At 42.0% G+C, this 23,454-nt stretch overlaps 1 protein-coding gene across 1 annotated transcript; it reads right to left on the bottom strand.

The window, feature by feature from the left end:
• Positions 1–1,832: 1,832 nt before the first annotated feature.
• On the bottom strand, positions 1,833–22,454 carry LOC145413508 (arylsulfatase I-like). The gene is made up of 11 exons (XM_080283204.1): positions 22,333–22,454; positions 21,765–21,928; positions 20,892–20,995; positions 20,187–20,296; positions 18,103–18,164; positions 17,248–17,352; positions 12,284–12,464; positions 11,633–11,930; positions 10,547–10,623; positions 6,905–7,070; positions 1,833–1,899 (listed from the first exon to the last, which is right to left on the bottom strand). The coding sequence occupies exons 1-11, from the start codon at positions 22,451–22,453 to the stop codon at positions 1,833–1,835; spliced, it is 1,455 nt and encodes a 484-aa protein (XP_080139330.1). The 5' UTR covers position 22,454.
• Between the last annotated feature and the right edge of the window lie 1,000 nt (positions 22,455–23,454).

The raw sequence follows: 23,454 nt of genomic DNA, 5'->3' as shown, positions 1-23,454 counted from the left end.
GCCTTCTTTACCGTTTTTCTCTAGTGGGGTGTTATTTCAAGGTGTAAATCGTCTCAAGGTGCAGGGTGTTCCGTAAAATAAGTAACAATTTGAGAGACAGACAGACAGTCAGACAGACAGACAGACAGACAGACAGACAGACAGACAGAGAAGAGAAGAGAAGAGGAAAGGAAGAAAAACGTCTTAGCGTTCCTTCTTTTTCAATAGACGAGACTTGGTACAGTGGTGAAGATACACTTGCTTGTTTAGACTACGTGGAGCTACGAGGCCGAATGTTCACTGATGATTATTTAAAAATAAGGCATTTCCCTTTTCCTTAGGACCACAAGGATCCTACGTGTGTTGGTCGACGATCGTGGGTCCAAAACAGAGAAGAAAGAGAAGGAGCATCTCTGTCATGAGTCGAGGAGCCAGGTAAAAAACTGTTTGATAAAATCTGTATCCGGAATCAGAAAAATTAAATGTAGAAAGTGGTTTGCCGATGAAGTAGGTACTATACTCTTTTTACTTTAACTTGGCCTACAGTTGGCATCTCTCCAACTTGCTTGCTGAGCCGTGGTAATAGATTATATGATTTGGCAAGACAACGTACCTCACTGACGATTGGAAGCTACGTCTACATTGCGGTGAACGAATGAATGAATGAAAAAATGAATGAGTACTTAAGCTTTAGGCCGTTAACGCTGTGTTAGGTACTAACTCGCTCAACTCTCACTGTAATTTCAAACTCGCTCAACTCTCACTGTAATTTCAAACTCGCTCAACTCTCACTGTAATTTCATGTACTTACTTTCATTACCTCATCTACCACCATTACTAAACATACCCCCACTACCATTGCCGTACTACCACATCTACCACCACTACAACAGCCATACTACCACATCTACGACCACTACAACAGCCATACTACCACATCAACCACCACTACAACAGCCATTCTTCCACATCTACCACCACTACCACAACCATACTACCATATATACCACCACTACCACAGCCATACTACCACATCTACCACCACCACCATAGCTATACTACCACATCTACCACCACCACCACAACCATACTATTGTATTTACCATCACCACCACAACCATTACTACTATCACCACCTCCATTAGCACCACCACCACCACCACAACCATTACTACTATCACCACCTCCACTAGCACCACCACCACCATAACCATTACTACTATCACCACCTCCGCTAGCACCACCACTACCACAATCATTACTTCAGTCACCACCTCCACTAGCACCACCACAACCACCACCCCAGAACCACTCTCTCATCGTGGCTACCACCATTATCACACCATCACGACTACAACACAACCACCCCCCCATCATAACTACCATCACTATCACACCATAACCACACCACCACCACCACCACATCACAACCATCTTTTCATCATTGCTACCGCCAGTACTACACCAAAGTTACCATCATTACCACATCACCGTTACCACAGCACAACCACCCCCTCCCACAGCCACCACCACTACCACACCACAGATACCACCACGACGATAAAACCATGACCACACCACATCCACCCTCTCATCGTAACTACTATACCAACATCACAAAACCAAGCTCACACCACAACCACCCACCCACCATGACTGCCACTACTCCCACACTACAACTCACCGTTTTCACAACAACTATCGCACTACAACCACTCCTTCACTATAACCACCACATCGACACTACCACACCTCAACCACCCTCCCAGTATAACTATCCATTCTTTCACACCTTGTATTAGAGCAAAAATGGCCAAATGGATTTAATGTCACCTAAAAATACGACACCGCATTTATAAACCATGTGTCTTGGGGCTTATAATTATGAGGTCTGCTCGGTGCTTCCTCTTGCAAAATATCCTAAAACAAACAGGGAAATTACACATATAAGAACACATTTTAGAGCCAATGTTTTCAATTCGGTGCCTTTATTTTTGTTATTTTACCATTTTTCATTATTGTGCATAATGTTATAAGCTTTTTATATTACTTCTGTGAATGTATAAATGTGTATGATGTAGTGACTGCACAAAAGCATAAACCAAATCACTTTTTATTATTAAATTGTTTTTATTATTTTCTTTATTGTAATATTATTGTGAATAATGGGTAGTGACATTATCCTACCAGGGTACACCGGTTGTCATCATAGCTGCTAAACTCAGCATGGGGTTCAGTACAGCTGCTAATTATGAAATTATCAGTTTCCCAAATGATGTTCCTTTTGTCCCAAACATAAACGAACAGCCACACCTGAAATGACAGGATGTGTCAGTGCCGGAGAGCCAAGCCAACGAACATGGTGCTTAAAGTCTTCCGGAAGGTGTACAGATCAGACGTGTATTAAATGGTATCACGATAAGATTGAGATACTACGTACCTATATAGCTGCTGAAAGGTCGGGAAATTTGTCACCACATAATAGCACAGTTGAACAAATGCTACCATACATTGTTGCATCTGGACATTAAAACTATGCAAATTCCCTTCCAGTATATTTGGATGAAATGAAATTCCTCCAGACCTCTGCACCGGACATTTCTGAAGAATTTCTAGTTGGAAATTTCACTGTACATAAGAACAAAGGTATGTTTAATGGTGTTTGGGGTGACTTGTCACTGGAAAAGACACATAATCGGAAAAGAAAGTCAGTTTTGTTCAAGGGAAAAACACAAAATGAAACTGCAGTGCAGAAATACATAAAAATTTCCCCTTTTCTCACACAGATATCAGAACAAATGAAAGAAATGGGTCATACAAAAAAAGGATATTCAGGAGATCACTATGACAATTCCACAAAACAGGTGAAAAGAGACAACAATACCTATGACAGTATGGTAGGAAATACTAATTATATAAATACTTGGAATAATAGTGAAGGATCCTACTTATTAAACACTGCTACAGGACAAAAGGCAGACTCCAAGGAAATCACTGAGGCAGGGCAACGAGGGATGGAAGTTCTAAGGAGGGGTCAGCAAGGAAAATGAAGCTCTGTGGAAAGAGTAAAGTTAGCATCCTTTTTCCCCAAAAACAAAAAGTTCTCAAAGGAGGATAAAACATAACAAAATTTATTCAGATGAAAGTCATATTCTAAGGTCTATGTACTTTATGCAAAACGCTGATGAAAAAAGAAAGCTGGAAGCCTATCAATATGAATGGATGGATTATCCATCATCATTGTTCGAGTGAGATAATGGCATGCCAAGATGTTTTGCAATGAGAAAAGGACAAGAGTCAGACTTTTTAATTCCATTTCTAGCAGAGGTTAATATTGCCTAAACACATTGAAGACTTTGTACGTCATAGACACGATGGCATTTGCTTAGAGAAATCAAACTTTACATGCCACGATTTTCAAAGATTTACCCCAGATGTATTTGTCGAAGATGTTCAAGGAGATACCCGAAAACCGTGATCTGATACACGTAGTTGGAGATCGTTATGACGTAGATGACAACCCTTCCCTAAAATGGAGAGAGACACAGAGGGGAAAAATCAGAAACTAAGAACAAAGAGTATATTCCGGTTGATGACCTACAAATCCCTGACTGGAAACAATTTTGTTCCAACATAAAGAACAAAGGTCATCTTTTGAATTACCTGAGCAGCTGCTGGACATCTAATCATTGTAATCTCCCTCAGGGTATTGAAATGGTACTAGGAGGTATGAAGCAGGACCCTGGTAAAACAGTTAAACTTACCAAACAAGATATCAGTGTCATTTACAGTTTGAGTTGTGAAAACCACGAGGAGGCTGACACAAGGCTGATTGCACACATTAATTATGCTGTATCTGAGAATGGCTGCAAAAGAGCCATTGTTCAGGCATCTGATATAGATGTCATTCTTCTCTGTATACCGGTATACTATACTTTCATACTAAACTTGGAAAAACTGTGGGTTGAAAAAATCTTCAGTTCATACCTGCACACGAAATTGTGAACACTCTTGCAGAAGCCCTAGATTTTAAGACAGGTGAGAGCCAGGCAGCAATCCACTTGGCTACGACCAAGTAAAAGTTATCTCACATTGTCATGCCCACAGTGGGGGCGGAGGGACATTGGTTGCATGATTGTGACAATGTGAGATAACTTGTACCTGGTCGTGGCCTAGTGGATTGCTGAATGGCTCTCACCTGAGAGTCCCGGGTTCGATTCCAGGTATAATGGCAATATAATGGATGGAATATTAAGATGTTCAGAAGAACCTGATTAAAAAAAAAAAAAAAAACATGGATCAGATGGTGAAAACACAGTGGGATGTAATGGAAATAATCTAAAACTCAAATTATGCGAGTTTTCACACAGTGAGTGAATGACAGATGACACAGGTTTCAAGAAGCTGCATTAAGAACCCAGATCTGTCAATCATTTTATGACATTTATGACATTCATATAAACAGGATGGCGGGTGAAAAGAATCTATTCCCCAGCCAGCGCTATATATGCATTTGATAAAGTAAACACTGCAGTAGCGAGTGTTTCGGCCTTATATTCACATCACCTTTCCACCTTTCGCTTTTCCTGGCCAACAGGAAATCGATAGAATGATACAGAAGCATCCCTTTGCCCATAGGAGCAACCCACATAATAACACTGATGTGGCATGGTGAGCAACGAATTGTTAATGAAGGCAGAATAATGATCGTATATTACCACGGTGGCGTTCAATATGGCATCGGTCAAGTATCAAAGACAGCGATGACGTCACTATATGTTCAGAGTAGGTAGCAACCATTATGATGCATGGGTTGCCAGATAGCCCAGGAACAATAACTCATGCGAGGTGTATATGCTCGGACGTATCTTTTCGCTTATTACGTTCGTATGTTCACTGACATATGCTTTTTTTTTTTTTTTTTTTTTTTAATCTAAAATATGATAAACTTGAGTTGACATGGTACACACATTTCTGACATTTCTGATAATGTGTAAGGGCGTTTTCCAGCGAGACATAGGGTTCGTTTAAACTATCAGTGGGTTACTTGAGGTGTCCGAGCACCCTACTCATCAGTTTCGAAGCATAGTAACGAAACGGCTATAAACGATGAAGAAGAAACGGTGATGTCGCTTCAGTTCATTTCGTCCTCACGAGCATTTCCCACCCAATTTCCATTACCACACTCAGCATCATATTTCCACCGTTAGTGTAAATTAGGCTTTAGTGTTTGCAGTAACAAAATCTGAATCTTGACCAGTTCTGTGCCTCAGTACCGCTAGTTGAGTTCATACTTCGGTCAGGTGTGGCAGCAGTGTGAACCGTACTAAACCACCTGTCGCCCTACTCTATGGCTTCATACTGAGGCGGCTCCACAATTTTTTATAAGGTACGTTCAAACCTTATTTTTTTGTTTTACAATTCTTCTCATTTTTTGTACATACATACATACAGACATCCATACAAACAGGTAGATGGATGGATAGACACATAGATAGCAAGGTAGATAGTTGGATAAATGTGGTTTACAGTTCCTTTCACAACAATAAAGCAACAGAGCTTCATTGATAGGATTGAACTTATACAATCAGGCCTTTTCACAACTGTATTTCTGTTTTTGATATTACAACTCTGTATAAGTCTTGCAAGCAAAGAATGCCACAGATGAAAACATAAGATTCGAATATCATGGACCTTCCTCCCATCCGTCATTGTACAATATACTTTACATCACCCAGTATGTACTTCAGTGTATTATAGTATTTTAAATCATAAAATTACATGAACAAAGCATACAGGTATCTTCAAAACACGCTGAGCGTGCAAGTGCGTACGTACAGTACGTGCGTCCGTGTGTGTGTGTGTGTGTGTGTCTGTCTGTCTGTCTGTCTGTCTCTATCTATCTATCTGTCTGTCTGTCTCTATCTATCTATCTGTCTGTCTGTCTCTATCTATCTATCTGTCTGTCTGTCTCTATCTATCTATCTGTCTGTCTATCTATCTATATATATATCCTGAACAGAGATGGATGGGCGTTGATGGAGGAAAGTGAAGGGAAAGGGTCACATAGTACTACCGACTTGTTACTATTTTCGTGCATTAATAAAAACTGTTCCAAAGAAATAAGGAAGTACACTTCTAGTCAAAGAACCGTGGATAACCGAAATATCCCCTCAAACAAAATAATTAAACCCATCACAGTAAATATCCTTAAACAACATTATAATACATATATAAGCAGACAACAATTACATTAGTATGGAAAAAAGAACTGGCGAAGCTATAGGTATGGTGACGAGAAATAAGCGCCATTAGATCCAGGTTAACCCTCGCAGTCATGCTTGTAAATTATATTGCTAAATTGAGAACATTAACCCTATCATGGTCGGAACAACTCCACTGTTTTATTCCAACTAATGCCAAGTCATTTCATTCGGATGATTGCAGGCGGTTGCGTACTAATACCCCTACCGTTGACTCTCTCACGGTCGGAACAATTTTAATATTCAATTCCAGTTAATGCTAGACGATTTTATTCAGCTGAGGGTAAGTTACAGGAGCCCAAAAGTGTTAGGAAGCTCCAAGAGTGAGGAAGGGAAAATGTAATGAATCAACTATAATGATCATTTCCCCGTATTTGCATGGTACAAAAGAGCCACAGTTTCTTTATTTTGTGCTGCTTCATCCCTTACTGCACTGTCAGATATTCTAGGCTTCTCAGTCCACATATTCAAGGCAAGAGTGACCAGTCGTCCGTCTGTGAGCGACATTAAGTGAGCAATCAACCGAACCTTCAAACATCAACCCACACACCACGCTGAGGACTAAATATATAATTAAAAAACAGGAAGGAACATATACACACACACACACACATACTGGGAGAGAGAAAGAGAGAGGGGGGGGGAATTATCGAGCCTCACACCATCCAGGGGACCAAATGCCACCAAAATTCTTGGCATCTCCTGCCGGGTCATCCACAGGCCGGTCCTGTGGCACCATCTCCTTCGCCTTCTTCCGCAGCACGCGCTCCAGCCTCTTCCGTAGGCCAGGGCGAGCAGCGGCGAGGTTGGTCGTCTCATACGGGTCCTCTGAAATAAGACCATTTTCGATTGCTTAGAGATTCCGTAACACCTCTTCCTTAGCGATTTATTTATCTATTTATTTATTTATTTGCTCTTTTTTATTTACTTATATACTGCAACACATTTCCATATCTTCTTTACAGTTAAGCTTATTATCGTATGCTTTGGAGAGTTCGTAACACTTCTTCCTTAGCGATTTATTTATTTATTTATTTGCTTTTATTTATTCACTGCAACACATATGAACATCCTCTTTGCAAATAAGCTTATTTCCCCTTGCTTTTGGGGATTCCGGGACACATATTCCTTACCGATTTATTCTATTCGTTGCATCTTAATATCCTTTTCATATTATAGATGATATTTGCTTGCTTTGGGGAGTTACATGTCGATATTAAAATGACATTGGCACAGTACCATTGAATGCTAACTAAATCTGCTAGCTCTCCATACCAAGTTGTATCAGTGAATTAAAATAGAATATCAGTCACGAAGAAGTGCTATGGAAAGAATATAGAGTCGTAGCATTGTCTTTCTCTCCTAGTCAGCTACGTAAAAACAAGCTGCAAAAGGACTAGAATCTGGGCCAAGTAAAGGTGAAACAGCTATAGAGACATGGCAATTTTATGAGCTCTTCGTCTTGCCCTTCCTGAAACACACACACACACACACACACACACACACACACACACACACACACACACACACACACACACACACACACACGCACGCGCACGCGCGCGAGCAATAACTCAAGATAATCTAACAATTATTTTACAGAGAAAGAAAACTGACTTGGAAAAAATTCTAGACTCCTTCCTTTCCTAATGAAAAGCAAAGAAGAAAGGAAAGAGAGGGAAAATAAATAAAAAGAAAAAAGAAATAGCTACTAGAAGGAGTTGGTAGCTAATGACTTGTGAAGCAAGGCTCAGATCTCCCGCCTCATTGGTCGTCTGTAGTGGATTAAATTACTTTCGTTAAACCCGGGTTAGGTGTTCATGTCACTCTCACTAATCCTGGCTTATGGTTCAGTGGTGGCATTCCTAAACGGATTTATGATTGATTTCTTGTTTTAACCGGGATTTTCTTTTTTATTTTTTTCTTCTAGATTTATCTTTATTTACTTACTTAGGAAAGGAAAATGCAAAGACAATCAAGATTTTCCTTTTCTTTTACAAAATACAAACCTTAGCCTCAAGAGTAAATATATTCTACGTTTGGGCGCGCCCACACGTATGCTCAAAGAAGTGCTGGCAACATGTAACAAACACAGTGACGAACACGCTGCAAATATGCTGGGGACAGCAGCGTCCAGATCATGTTGCCAACATCATGATGAAGTTTCAGCTGCCTGGTATGGGCACACTTATCCGATCGCCTCTGCTGCCAGTGTTCGAAGCTGCACTGAAACATGTTTGCATACATCTGTCCAAATACTGCTGCATACATGTACCCAAGCATGCTGCCAGCTGTGTTGTCAATAAATGTTCGAGGGATCGTGTGGACGCGCACTTATATCTCGTTTCTGCAGGATAGCGTGTTCGAGAGGGACATCTTCGCCTGGTGGCATCGATATGACCGGGTGTTTCCAATTCCCGGTTATCTAAACGTCCCTCACCCTCCTCCCTATCCGTCCAAAGAAGGATCGTGGACTGCAGGTGAGGGGAACTGCAATCCACTGGGCTCACACTGAATTGAAGTTAGAATTACAACGACTACAATTACTACTCTATAGGAAAAACAACGAAAAGAAAGCCGCACAATGCTCTAGTGTGTCTTTAGTTATTCATTTTAACTTGGCGGAGATTTTCGTCCACATCCATGGCACTTTTTCGTGACTAGCATCATATTCTAGCTTTAATCTAGTACTTCAAATTCAGCATCACAATGAAGAGACGGCAATTTTACTTCTAGATAAAGTGAACAGAGTATAGTTCTTCCTACGTGAACAAATCTGTCACGACAAGGAATCGATCGTAAGCTTAGGTGAAAATCCTCCCCCTCCTGCTAGACCTGCCGCCAGGTTATTGGTTTCCTTCAGGCCATCGGCAGTATTAAGAACTGGACTCAGGGTCGTATGCTAGGTGACACGAGAGACTTCGTAACACCTCATCCACATCGATTTACTCCGCGTATTACGCCTTAGTATTCTCATGTATGGTATTTATAGCGTTTTAATAGCTATAATCAACATGTAAGAATGTGCAAGGTACACTTTCAGTACATTACCTTTTTCCTTCAAACTTATGACTACAATGCATTCTCAATACAACCTCTGATGTACATAACCTTCTCGTCACAGATACATTACCATCTCACTTCGGGCCCTCAAATACATTACCTACTTATTTCAAGCCCTCCAATACATTACCTTCTCGCATCAAACCCTCAAAAACATTACCTTCTCACTTCAAGCCCTCAAACATATTACCATCTCACTTCAAGTCCTGAAATACGTTACCACCTCACTTGAAACCCTCATATACATTACCGTCTCCTTATACATTATCTTCTCACTTTACACTACATTACCTTTTCGCCTAAAGCTCTCAAGGGCATCACCTTCTCGTCCTATTCTCTCATACTACATTACCTCTTCGCCTAAACTTCAAATTATATTTCTGGTCCTCCACGAACTCTCAAGGTACATTATTTTTTGCCTCAAACTCTTAGACTACATTATCTACTCGCCTCAAATTCTCAAACTACACTGCCGATTCGATTCAGATAAGTTACCTTCGTTACATAAACTCGCAAAGTATAGTGCCTTCTCTCTTTCCGCTCTCAGACTACACAACCTTCTCTCTTTTTGCGCTCTCAGACTACATTGTCTTCTCTCTCCTCTCAGACAACACTACCTTCTCTCTTTCCGCTCCCAGACTACACTACATTCTCTCTTTCCGCTGTCACACTAAATTACCTTCTCTCTACAAACTCTTAAATACGTTATTTCCTCACTCCAAACTCTCACAGTACGATCGGAAACAAAAAATTAAACTATCATTGCACTTCTACTTCGTATTTTCCTCTGTTGAGCAATATTTCTAGGATGGGCGAGGCTTGGCATGTCCCACTTTCCATACATGATTCCCTTCGATATGCTGCGTCAGGGAGGAAGAAACAGACATGCCTCAAATTCAAAGGTAAACACAGTGCAGTATTAAGCGAAGTTTTGTCAACCCAGTGGCGTAGTAGGCGAACTTTTTCACCAGACTATAAATCACTTCGGTTGACATTTTTATAGTACAGTCGCGGACATAAATATCGTTCCACCTTTTACTCGAACGATTGTGAAACTCTTACACAATATTGATAAAAGTCTGTGTGAATCAGACCTCATCACTGGGAATCAAAAGTCATTGCTCTCTCTCTCTCTCTCTCTCTCTCTCTCATCTGACTTAAAACGATATTTTGTCCGCAAATGTACAATAGCTTTCACATTCGAAATTCTCAAACACTTTACGTCATGGTTGCTCACTCACTTTTCAGATCAAAGAGCCAGGGTCCTTCTTCCTCGGTGAAGTTTTGAGGCCCCACCAACAGCTTGTATCGCCCCACCCTGGTACATAGAAAACACAGATGTTACTGCACCACACCATTGTGATACACAGAAACACAGACATTACTCTACCACACCACACTGACACACAAACAACACAGACGTTACTGTACCAAACCACCCTGGTACATAGAAAACACAGATGTTACTGTACCACACCACCCTGATACATAGACAACATAGACGTTACTGTACCACACCACCCTGATACATAGACAACACAGATGTTACTGTTCCACACCACCATGCTACATAGACAACACAGATGTTACTGTACCACACCACCATGATACATAGACAACACAGATGTTACTGTACCACACCACCATGATACATAGACAATACAGACGTTACCGTACCACACCACCCTGGTACATAGAAAACACAGATGTTACTGTACCACACCACCCTGATACATAGACAACACAGACATTACTGTACCACATCACACTGACACACAAACAACACAGACGTTACAGTACCACACCACACTGACACAAAGCAACACAGAAGTTACTGTACCACACCACACCACCCTGACACAGACAGAAAAGTCAGGTGAAGATTATAATGTCTATTCCTCAGATTTAATAGATCCTGAAAAAATAAGTCTCGAAATCTAATGCTATCGGTACTCAAGTTTCGGTATGACTGCCGCTGATAAAATTACCTGATATTTTTGGATATTCAGAATATTCATCAAGTTAGTGGGAAAAATATGGCTAAAAAAGTGGTCGAGATTATAAGAGGCCATTCAGACCACAATGTTGTATTATCAAAAAAATATATGTATATATATATATGGCGAGGTACCACTGTTTAAAGTTTATAACTTGTTGGTTATATCTTCATGTTTTAGTTACCAACCATGACATTTTCGTTTTGTATTAGTTGAGCGGTACAGGTTACCGTGTTGTTTTGTTTCTGTACTGTCATGCACTGAGCTGTGAATGTACTAGTGTCTGGTGGGGTATCTGCGTGGCGAAGTTACTTGTGTGGCCAGAGTTACCTGATGGCGCCACTGATGTCATCACCGGCCTGTTCGATGTCGTAGACAAGCGATTTCCTCGGGGACCGACCACGACCTGTGCGCAGCGCCTCCCACTGGTTGAATCCGTCGGTGCTCGGCAGGACGGCGGCGCCGGCGGCGGCCAACAGAGTGGACCGCCAGTCGGTGACGTGCAGGAGGCCGCCATGCCTCCGTGGGGTGTTCTCGAACATGGCGCCGTGCACCAACCCCGCCACCCGCGTCCCGCCCTCCCACTGCGACAGTTTCGCCCCTCGCAGCGGCAGGTTTAGCCCTGAACACAGCACCACATGCCAAGGGTAATTACCACTGATGCTGGTTTGTCACTCTTCATATCACCAGCAACTGTTATCATGAATGATAACAGTTGCTGATGATTTGAAAGGAATATCGTATCTAGCCATTCAGTTTTTGGGATATGAAACCCATAAGTAATTATACCTGAACCGACGGCACCGTTGTCATAAGAGAATACAACGAGCATCTAGTTAGCAACACTTGATAATTATTCTACTGAATTCCAGGTGATCACATCCTATCTAATCATTCAGTTATTTGATATATATTTAAAAATAGAGAGGCACATGCTATCTCACCATTAATTTATTTGATATATGGACCGCTAATTACCAACTGGGTATTCTCCGCCATTGTCAGAAGAAAATACAATGATGGTGTTGTTGGCAAAGGTTGAGGCCTTGATGGCGGCCACCACCCTGCCCACCGCGTCGTCCATGGCCGTCACCATCGCCAGCATCTTCCGCCGGTCCGGGTCACTCTCGCTGGGGTACAGAGCCAAGTACTCGTCCGGTACCTGATAGTGTGGTACAGAGGGTTACTGGACCGGTGCATGACTTGCTGGACCGGAATTGTTGGGGTCACTTTCGTTAAGATACCGGTACTGGGATATGTATTTGTCTGGTAGCCGCTGATGTGGTACAAGGGGTTACTGGACCGGTACATGGCTTATTGGTTTATTACTGGGATCATTCGTCGGGGTTAGGTAGTTCGCTCGTCTGATATCTCTTGCGATATTGGGGTTACTGGGCTGGTACTGTGGTTACTGGACTGTGAAGTTACTGGAGTGGTACTGGGATTACAGAACTGGTATTGATGTTACTGGACTGCAGAGCTACTGGAGTGGTACTGGTGTTACTGAACGAGTATTGGGGTTGTTGGACTGGCACTGGGTTACTGGACTGTTACTGGAGTTACTGGAGTGATACAGGGTTACTGGGCTGACACTGGGGTGACTGAACTGCGTCTGGGGTATTGGACTGGTACCGGGTTACTGGACTAGTACTGGGGTTACCGAAGTGGTACTGGGTTAGTGGACTGGTACTGGGGTTACTTGACTGGTACTGGGGTTACTGGACTGGTACTTTCTTTTATGCAAGGAAGAAGGAAGCAAAGGCCAAGGGCCTGAAAATCACTCCTTCCAAGAAAGAACAAAACGAGATAAAGGAGAGCCAAATTCAAGAATCATTCATTTTCAGATCTTTGGACACACTGCATCTGAAAGACTGGAGACCGTAGGCAGTAGGAAAAACAGACGGAGGGAGACACTTCCAGATTTGACCTGTTGCATACATGAAGGACTGGGAATAGCGGATAACTCTTGCATTAGAGAGTTGGACAGAAAAGGGGTTAGAGTTTGTTGCTAGACGGGTGCTACGTGCCCGTCACAGTGAAGGAAGGATGCAAGCAGACAGTTCAAGGGAGCAGTGACCATTGAAGTAGAGAAAGAAATGAGATGAGACTGCAACAGTGTGAGGAAGAGACAAAGGTTAAAGGGAGCCAGTAGGAGGAGGAGAGTTAATGAGACGAAAAGCATTTGACTCCACCATGTTGAGAAAAGCTGTGTTTTGGAAGCCTCCCCGCACATGACAGTTGTACTTTACACAAGCGAGAATAAAACTCGTGTATAAAGTCAACAACTGTGCGGGGGTAAAGAAGGTACGGAGTCGGCTTAGCACACCTAATCTCTTGGAAGCAGATTTTGCAAGAAGGGTAATATATTCTTTCAAAGATATATCCCGAGAGAATGAAAACCCAAGTATGTTAAAAGATGATGCAGGATTGAGCTGGGTAGTGTTAAAAATTAGAGGGAATTCCTGTGAAAGATTTTGTCGGGTTGATACAAGAAAGAATGGAGTTTTTGATGCATTAAAAACAACAAGGTTATTTTTGCCCCAATCAGAGATATGAGCAAAGTCAGACAGTAGGTGCGACATAATCTCAACCCTTGTTTGTTGAAGCAACTACTGAGACGGACGCTGCTGGAAGCGAATGGAAAGGTGGAGGATGGAGTCATCGGCGTATGAGTGGATTGGGTTAGATGTACAGCTCAGAAGGTCATTGATGAATAAAAGGAAGAGAGTTGGTGAGAGGACAGAGCCCTGAGGAAAACCACTATTGTTAGCTCTAGGAGAACAGTGGCCGTCTGCAGCAACAGCTATAGAACGACCAGAAAGGAAGCTAGAGATGAAGGTACAGATTGAAGGATAGAAACCGTAAAAGGGTAGTTTGGATATTAAAGATTTCTGCCAGACTAGATCGAAAGCCTTTGAGATGTCAAGTGCAATGACAAAGTTTTCGCCAAAGTCCCTAAAGGAGGATGACCAGGAGTCTGAAAGGTAGGTGAGAAGATTGCCAGTGGAGCGTCCATGGCGGAACCCACACTGGCGATCAGAAAGAAAGTAGTGATAGGAAAGATGCTTTATTTATCTTTTTTTTTTTTTTTTTTTTTTGTTAAGAATGGACTCGACAACTTTTGAAATAAAGGGTTGTTAATGCAACTGGGCGATAGTTAGAGGTCTGGGAATGGTTATCCTTCTTTGGGACAGACTGAATGAGAGCAAGCTTCCAGCAAGAAGGAAAGGTGGTAGTTGACAGACAAAGACGAAAGAGTTTACCTAAGCAGGGTGTGAGCACAGAAGCACAGTTCTTGAGAACAACAGGACGGACCCCATCAGGCCCATATGCCTTGTTAGTATCGAGGCCAGTGATGGCAGATAATACATCAACTGAAGAAATTTTAATGTCAGCCATGAGAAAGTCAAGGGGGGGGGAAGAGGTGGAGGGACAGCACCGGAATCATCTAAGATGGAATTATAGGACAAAGTCTGAGAGAAGAGTTCTGCTATATCAGTAGAAAAAATAGCTGCAGAACCATCAGAGTGGAAAAGAGGAGGGAAGGATGATGAGGTAAAGTTCTAAAAAAGGTTTTTGCCAAGGTACCAAAAGAAGAGGGAATAATTCGAGTTGGAGAGTTGAGAGCATTTAGTACGGATGAAATTATTTTTAGCAGAGCGAAGAACAGGCGTTGCACGATTCCTGGCAGAAACATAAAAAATATGAGATCCAGGGGTGGGTTTTCTCCGGTACCTTTCATAGGGCTTCTCGTTGTGGACAACATTAGGACACGCGTGATTAAACCAAGTCTTTTTTTTTTTTTTCATTAGTCAGAATATATAAGAAAAGAATGTATGCTTCCATGCCCGAGAGAATAACCTCTGTAATGCGCATGGCACACTCAGATGGTTCTTGGCCATGGGAGCAATAATCATTCCAGGGAAAATCAAAGAAGTACTGCCTGAGGGCTTCCCTAATAGCAGCTTCAAAGTCTCACAACCGACGTTTCTTTGGGGTTACCGGATTTGGCATTGGGGTTACTAGGTTACTATTGGGGTTACTGGACTGGTACTGGGGTTACTGGACTGGTATTGTGGGTACTGGACTGGTACTGAGGTTACTTGGCTGGTACTGGGGCTACTGGACTGCCACTGGGGTTACTGGACTGGCACCGGGGTTACTGAACTGATATTGAGATTAATGGATTGAAACTGGGGTTAATGGACTGTACTGCGATTACTGGACTGGTACTTGGGATACTAAGCTGGTACTGGGGTTACTAAACTGGTACTGGGGTTACTGGAATTGTACTGTGGTTACTGGTCGGTACTACGGTTAATGGACTGGTACTGGGGTTAATGGACTGGGGTTACAGGGTCAGGGTATTTTCCTGTTGATGAATAAAATCGTCTTGCAGTAGTCAGTACGAAAACATAGATACAAATGGTTTAGATTTAGATGTAGGAAATATCTTATCCCTAATGAAATACGTCTAAGTGTGACAAAGACTGAGTGTGATAGAGACTGAGTGTGACAAAGACTGAGTGTGACAAAGACTGAGTGTGATAGAGACTGAGTGTGATAGAGACTGAGTGTGACAAAGACTGAGTGTGACAAAGACTGAGTGTGATAGAGACTGAGTGTGATAGAGACTGAGTGTGACAAAGACTGAGTGTGACAAAGACTGAGTGTGACAAAGACTGAGTGTGACAAAGACTGAGTGTGATAAAGGCTGAGTGTGATAAAGACTGAGTGTGACAAAGACTGAGTGTGATAGAGACTCAGTGCGACAAAGACTGAGTGTGATAGAGACTCAGTGCGACAAAGACTGAGTGTGGCAAAAACTGAGTGTGATAAAGATTGACTGTGATACAGTATAGACTGAGAGTGGCAAAGACTGAGTGTGAAAAGGACTAAGTGTGATAAAGATTGTGGGACAAAAGGCTGAGTGGCAAAGACTAAGTGCTACTGACTCAGTTTGACAAAGACTAAATGTGACTGACTGAATGTGACAAAGACTGAGTGTAACAAAGAATGAGTGACGAAGACTGAGTGTGACAAGGACTGAGTCTGACAAAGACTGAGTGACGAACACTGAGTGTAACAAGGACTGAATGTGACAAAGGCTGAGTGTAACAAAGGCTGAGTGTGACAAAGGCTGACTGTGACAAAGGCTGAGTTTTACAAAGGTTGTGGGATAGAGGTTGAATGTGGCGAAGAGTGAGTTTGACAAATGCTGAGTGAAATAAAGACTGAGTGACAAAGATTAAGTGTAACAAAAAGTAAAAGTGACAAATATTGTGACAAAGGCTGAGTGTAACAAAGGTTGTGGGATAAAGTTTAGTGACAACGGCTTTGGAATAAAGGCTGAAGGTGGCAAAGACAAAGTGTGACAAAGGCTGTGGGATAAAGGTTGAGTGTGACAAAGACTGAGTGTGACAAAGGCTGAGTTTTACAAAGGTTGTGGGATAAAGGTTGAATGTGGCGAAAAGTGAGTGTGACAAATGCTGAGTGTAATAAAGACTGAGTGACAAAGATTAAGTGCAACAAAAACTAAAGTTGACACAAATTGTGACAAAGCGTGAGTGTAACAAAGGTTGTGGGATAAAGTTTGAGAGTGACAAAGGCTGTGGAATAAAGGCTGAGGGTGGCAAAGACAAAGTGTGACAAAGGCTGTGGGATAAAGGTTGAGTGTGACAAAGACTGAGTGTGACAGATTCTGAGTGTGACAAAGGCTGAGTGTGACAAAGATTGTGGGATAAAGGCTGAGTGTGAAAAAGGCTGAGTGTGACAAAGGCTGTGGGATAAAGGTTGAGTGTGACAAAGACTGTGACAAATGTTGAGTGTGACAAATGCTGAATCTGACAATGGCTGAGTGTGATGTTGATAATTATGATAATGATAATGATGATGCTGATGGTGATGGTGCTGATGGTGATGATGCTGATGACACAAGCACTCACCTCCAGCGGGGTGTGGACGTGCTGGTAGGCAAGGTACAAGAAGAACGGTGACTGTTTGCCTTCCTGTTGCTGAATGATCCTCACGGCTCGTTCAGTCAGCAGTACCTGAGGGAGTGATGTCCAGAGGTGACGCTTGAGAGAGAGAGAGAGAGACAGACAGACAGACAGACAGACAGACAGACAGAAAGAAAGACAGACGGACAGAGACAGAGACAGACAGACAGACACACACACACACACACACACAGACAGAGAGAGAGAGAGAGAGAGAGAGTTGTTCCTGTTGTTGTTGCTGTTGCTTAATCCCGGTCTGACTGTCCTGGCAGACCCGTCGACCACAGGTATGCCATTGTTTTTATAGGCCCGTCCCACAGGCACAGTACACATACACAGAGTCGGAATCCGGCGCCCCTTTGTGGTCAACAACGCCTCACCAGTGTCGGGTCAGGGCCTTCCCGCACAAAAGTGCAGGGAAATACGGAGAGGTTCGCCTCTTGGGTGGACGCCACAGCTGCTCCACCCAGGTAGCACAGTGTCACCACGTTTATTCTCCTCCTCAGCGCCAGACAGTCAGTCTGGTTTAATTACTGACTAAATGACTGATTAATGACTGAATAATTAACTGAATAACTGAATGATTAAGTCATTGATGAACTGGCGGTAGACTGCCTGTCAGAGTGACTAATATACTGACTGAACGAGTGACTGGCTGACTGATTGATTAACTAACTGACTGATATGTGACTAATTAACTAACTGATTCGTAAACTGACTAACTGGGTGGTTGCTTGACACCCTGTTTGACTGATCATCTACTTAACTGAAGTATTCTGGTACTATTCACTCAGTACTCACCGGATTATAAGTACCATTGGCCTCCAGCGCTACCCGATCGCCGTCTCGAAAATCATACCCACCTGGGGAGTAAGTGGCACGGCGTTAGTACCTATCTACCCATCTATTTTCTTATTCATTTATCTATTTCTTCATCTATTTGGTAATATTTATCTACTTACCTTATTGTAATCTTATAATGGCTATACTATAGTACTGCTTTTCATCTCATTCCATTTGGTAACATTCATCATTCCTGTCTGTATACTTGCATATACTATACTTACAACCTCTGTTTAGTATCTGTCTTCAAAATAGTCTTATCTTAGCTGAACCGCAGTGTGGTTTTCGGATCATTTAATTTTTAATTCATATTTCCTGTTTGTCTATTCATACCGTTATGAGTATATATTACGGTGCACTCAACATTTAGTCAATCACCAAAAGAGGTTATGCATACCTCACGGGAAAACTAACTTACTTTACACTGTAACATTCACACAAAAACAAAATCAGGTTCCTATATCAAAGGGGGATTCACATAGGCCTCACAATACATACGTAAAACAAAAAATTATTTTTCTTACCTAACCAAGTTACATTAATTGGAAACTAAGTACCCATAGCTTGGGGAATTAGGAGAACTCGCTGTTAATATAATCCACACACCAGTATGATATGGAGGGTCAAACTAAAAGGTGAAATGGTGCAACAACTGTGTGTTCTGTAATCAAAGGGAAAGAGTGTATCTGCAGTAATGTGTCTGGTAATAAAATGTGTGAAATAGTCTCTCTCGCTAGTTCCTCAAGCTTAAATGAAAGTTTACTCTTCCCTCTTAGACTTAACGACCAATGTACTCACTTAACTATAATCTCCATCCTATTACACATACAGAGGGCATGAGCTACCATTTACAAATTAACACATTAAAATTCCTAGCCAATTAAGAGTCTTTAATAGGGCGGAGCTGGTTAGTCATTGAAAAACACGCTCATTTGCTTCTCCCATACGAAATGTTACATACACTTTGGGCAAGGACAAGGTTGTTCTTGCGTAGTATATGAAAAACAATTAATGTTATGCTCCCCAGAAGCAGAAAAGCACCAAAAATGATTTAGTGATCATAAGTGCTTCCTTGAGTGAAACCAAAGCCTTTCTCGTGGCTTATGTAAATAGTGAAAAATAATCAGGTATTTATTTTCCCCGGCTCTGGTGTGACAAAACACATGAGGAGGCTTAGACTTGTAAACACAAACCCTCGAAAATGATTTAATGGTTTTGCCTATAAGTCTTGTCTGTCTTCTTTATCGGTCACCTCTTTCACATGTTCATCGTCTCCTACTCCATGGGGTAACTACAGCCGTGACAATACATCTTTCCTTCCATCTATCTATCCTCATGATCTTATCCTTATTTTTTCCCTTCTTCTTCTTCTTCTTCTTCTTCTTCTCTGGATAGGACAGTGTTTTGCAGACATCCAGGATTTCGTTCGTTCATTCCTTTTTAACAGACATATTTCCTGTCCACATCACTGTTTATATGCCTTCCATCCTTTCTCTCTACCTATCTTCATATTATGCTGGCTCAACTGAAGTCCCTCACTCCATCCCAACCCGTCTTTTAACCAACTTTGTTTCACTACTATCATTTCTGCTCTGCCCGTGTTTCCTTTCCATGCCTTTGGTGCAAGACAATCATAGACATAATGCATATACGAACTTATGTTTGGTATCGGAGATGTATCGAAAAAAAAAAAAAAATTGTGTCCATACATACTATGCGCATCCATGTATTTTTATTTTTGTGTGTGAGTGTCTGCATTTCATGTCTAATATAAAAAAGTTCCTTCATTGTTGTCACCTAATTACAATTTTAAAGGACTGATTCATATTAGTTACGTTCCATCTTCTAGTATCATTTTATCATATATCTCTTTCGATGTGTGAATGGTTTTGGTACACGTAACTTCATTTGGCAGTTGGTTCCAAGAGTTAGCTGATGTCATCGATAACTTGTGCTAAGATGCATTTTTCTCTCTCGTGTGTACGGTGTGTGTGTGTGTGTGTGTGTGTGTGTGTGTGTGTGTGTGTGTGTGTACCTCTTACCGTCATAGGAGTGGTTGTAGTGGTGGTGACGACCAACGTATTGCCCGTAGAAGGACTGGAACCCCCTTCGTGTGGGCAAGTAGGCCTCGTTACAGAAGCCCAGATGCCACCTGTTCAAAAGTTGCACCTTGTTTAACTCTTTCACTGTATTGACTTAATTTATATTTTATACCGTAAGTGACTTTACATACTTCAGTGCAATAAATGGGGATCAGATATGTCTTGGACCGTGTTATACTTTCACGGACACTAGTTTCCTAACATACTTCTTGGTTTTGTTTCCAGGCATTCCTAGCACGTAATTTAAACATTGTCATTGACAGGATCAGACAACACTTACTTTATATAATGAGCAATATCAGGTCATTAATATTGCAGCAGGGCACCCTATCAGCCACTGCTTGTCGAGTCCATCAATGTGGGGGGGGGGGGAAGAAGCGATAAAGCCAGTTTCTCTCTTCTTTGACAAAGCTGAAAGCCCACAACACTTGTCTCTTTTCAAATAAATTCGAATAAAAAAGAAAGCAGAGCACAAGTTCTGCTCACTTCTAGAGGCCTATGCGTAAATTAGATTATTGCTCGTCGTCAAGAGGAAACTGTGTTGACAAAAGCTGATATCTGCCGTGATAACCTTCGTGCATTTAAAAACTATTAATAATTCTAAGTTTCACGTCCATCATCTTTGTCGCCTTTGCCGCCACTCACTTGCCGACCAAATGCGTGCTGTAGCCTAGAGCAGCGAGGTCCTCCGGCAACAGCGTCACGTTCACGGTGAGGCCGGCGGGAGTCATCTCAGCTAGAGGGAACCCCTGTAGGCGGAGATTTTATTTTTTTTTTTCTCCTCTCTTTTCCAGCTCATACTTACAAACGATTTTATTTAGTTATCTGTGGAGTTAAGGAATGCTATTACCGAACCTCCCTGGTTCGACAAATTTCTCTTTACCTGATTGCAATCGTCTAGGCTAATTTTCTTCTATAGAGGGAGGGAAATATGTGGGTATTATTATCATTTTTCTCTTCATCTCAGCAATGAGCCATAAATAGGGAATTCAACTGATCTGGATGTAAGTGTTCAGGAAAACTGGTGGACAGTGAATGAACAAAACCTACTTTATGAATACTGGTGAATATAAAATGTTCAAAGCTCTTTAGATCATGGTTGAACAAGGCCTGTTTTATGTTTAAGTACACTTGTGTTTCTCTTAACCTAAGAGATCAATCACATGTATGAAGCAAGATGTATCTGAATGCACAATGGAAAAAATTAACTTTATAATGAATCACCCAGAACTGTTTTATGATTACTGTTGCCCCATCACACCTGTCTGCCCAGGCTGAAGGGATAGCATCCAGAGAAGCGCTGGGCGGGTGGGTGTGTATGGAGTAAGATTTATCTGAACGCAAAATGTCAAAGTAACGTTCTCTAAGTTATGATTGCTGTCAATCCACCTGTCGGCCGACATGGAAGGGGTAATACTCAGAGATAAGTTCTGATCGTGTGGCTGTGTATTGAGTAAGATGTATCTTTATATAAACTGTTATTATGTTATGATTCAGCAAAACCTGATGCATAGTTACCTGTCTGCCTAAATGGAAAGGGTAATACCCAGACAGCAGTGCTGATCGTGTTGGTGTGCAGGAAGGCTGGACGTAGTTCTGGTCCAGGGTCACCCCCTCGTCAATCAGCTTATGTAGGTTAGGCGACACCACTCTTGGGTCGTGCCATGACACGTCGCTCCAGCCTGTCGTTTGTCAGATAATAAACACCTTCTGTACATTATAACTAGGCATATGTCACCTCAGCCTTAAGCCTTCACATCCTCCTGGTTCTTCATCGTGACACCTTCAGCGTATGAACACAAGTGCGAAGATGGATGTTTCCATCCTTTTTCTTGCTGTTCACTACTTTAGCTTAGCCAGGAAATCATTGGTACCATTAACATAATAAGTGTGTGTGTGTGTGTGTGTGTGTGTGTGTGTGTGTGTGTGTGTGTGTGTGTGTGTGTGTGTGTGTGTGTGTGTGTGTGTGTGTGTGTGTGTGTGTGTGTGTGTGTGTGTGTTCGGTTTTAGTGTGTTCTATGAGTCAGGGGGATAAGTAAATAAACCTGTGAACACAGTCTCTTCATGAGAAACAGTCCCATCTTACCCAGGTCATCGGCCAGAATGAAGACTATGTTAGGAGCGCTGGTGGCTGCCATAGTGGTGGCGATGCAGCCCAGCGCCACCCACACCCACACTGGCGCCATCATCATCATCATCATCAACATATCCTCACTCACTGCCAGTCCCACGTAGACCTCACCCACCTGCACCAGGGAAAACGAAGAACCTGGAGTACTTTGTTTTTCAGTAGATGAGGCTTGGTACAGTAGTGACGATACAATTGTTTGTTTAGACTTCGTGGAGCTAAGAGGCTGAATATTCATTGATGATTATTATAAAATAAGGCAATTCAATTTTCCTTGGGACCACAATGATCCTGTGTGAGTTGATCGACGATCGTGGGTCCATAACAGAGAAGAAAGAGAAGGAGCATCTCTGTCATGAGTCGAGGAGCCAGGTACAAACTGCTTGATAAAGTTTGTATCCGGATTCAGAAAAATTATATGTAGAAAGAGGTTTGCCGATGAAGTAAGTACTATGCTCTTTTTACTTAAACCTAAAATAGTCATCTCTCTACCTTGCGTGCTGAGTTGTATAGACTGACACTAGAATATAATTCTAGTCACGAAGAAGTGCTATGGAAAGGCCGGAAAACCGCAGCATTATCTTTTTTGTCACTGAGCTGCGTGAAATAAACCGCAAAAAGACAAAAATATGGGCGAAGATATACTGCAAGAACTATACTGTGAGATCGCCTACATGTTACAGATGCAGGGATGTTGGAGCTTCCAGCTGTTCCTTATGGCCATAGTAGTTATTTCACACAAGCCACTTGCAGTACCACCTGTACCATACCATACCCACCATTGCTACCACCATCACCACACTTTACCTCATTATAGCTGGCATCACCACCACACCACCACCACTACACGAGAACATCCCTCTAATTATAATTACCAGCACTACCACACCATTTCACTAGCGCACCACCACCACCACTTAGTGTTCTGATGAAATTCACACCAACTAGCTACGTATCTGCCTCACATCTTTTCCATCACTATTCCATTACTGTACCACGTAAAATGAACAGTACGAGTATAAGACATTCTTCCCATCAAGTTGATTAATATATATAATCTTCGATTTTTAATATAATACA

The sequence above is a fragment of the Coenobita brevimanus genome, chromosome 96, assembly GCF_032717465.1.
Source record: "Coenobita brevimanus isolate Jiangsu-jjx chromosome 96, ASM3271746v2, whole genome shotgun sequence".
NCBI lineage: Eukaryota > Metazoa > Arthropoda > Malacostraca > Decapoda > Coenobitidae > Coenobita > Coenobita brevimanus.
This window is presented reverse-complemented; position numbering and strand designations above follow the sequence as displayed.

What these genes read in the sequence shown, in the direction of transcription:
- LOC145413508 (XM_080283204.1), bottom strand. Translation starts at nt 22,453, where the DNA reads ATGTTGATGATGATGATGATGATGGCGCCAGTGTGGGTGTGGGTGGCG. An exon ending in CATTCTGGCCGATGACCTGG is followed by an intron (nt 21,929 to 22,332) that starts GTAAGATGGGAC and finishes GACAAACGACAG; the next exon opens with GCTGGAGCGACGTGTCATGG. An exon ending in GACATCAGTGGCGCCATCAG is followed by an intron (nt 10,624 to 11,632) that starts GTAACTCTGGCC and finishes TCTATGTACCAG; the next exon opens with GGTGGGGCGATACAAGCTGT.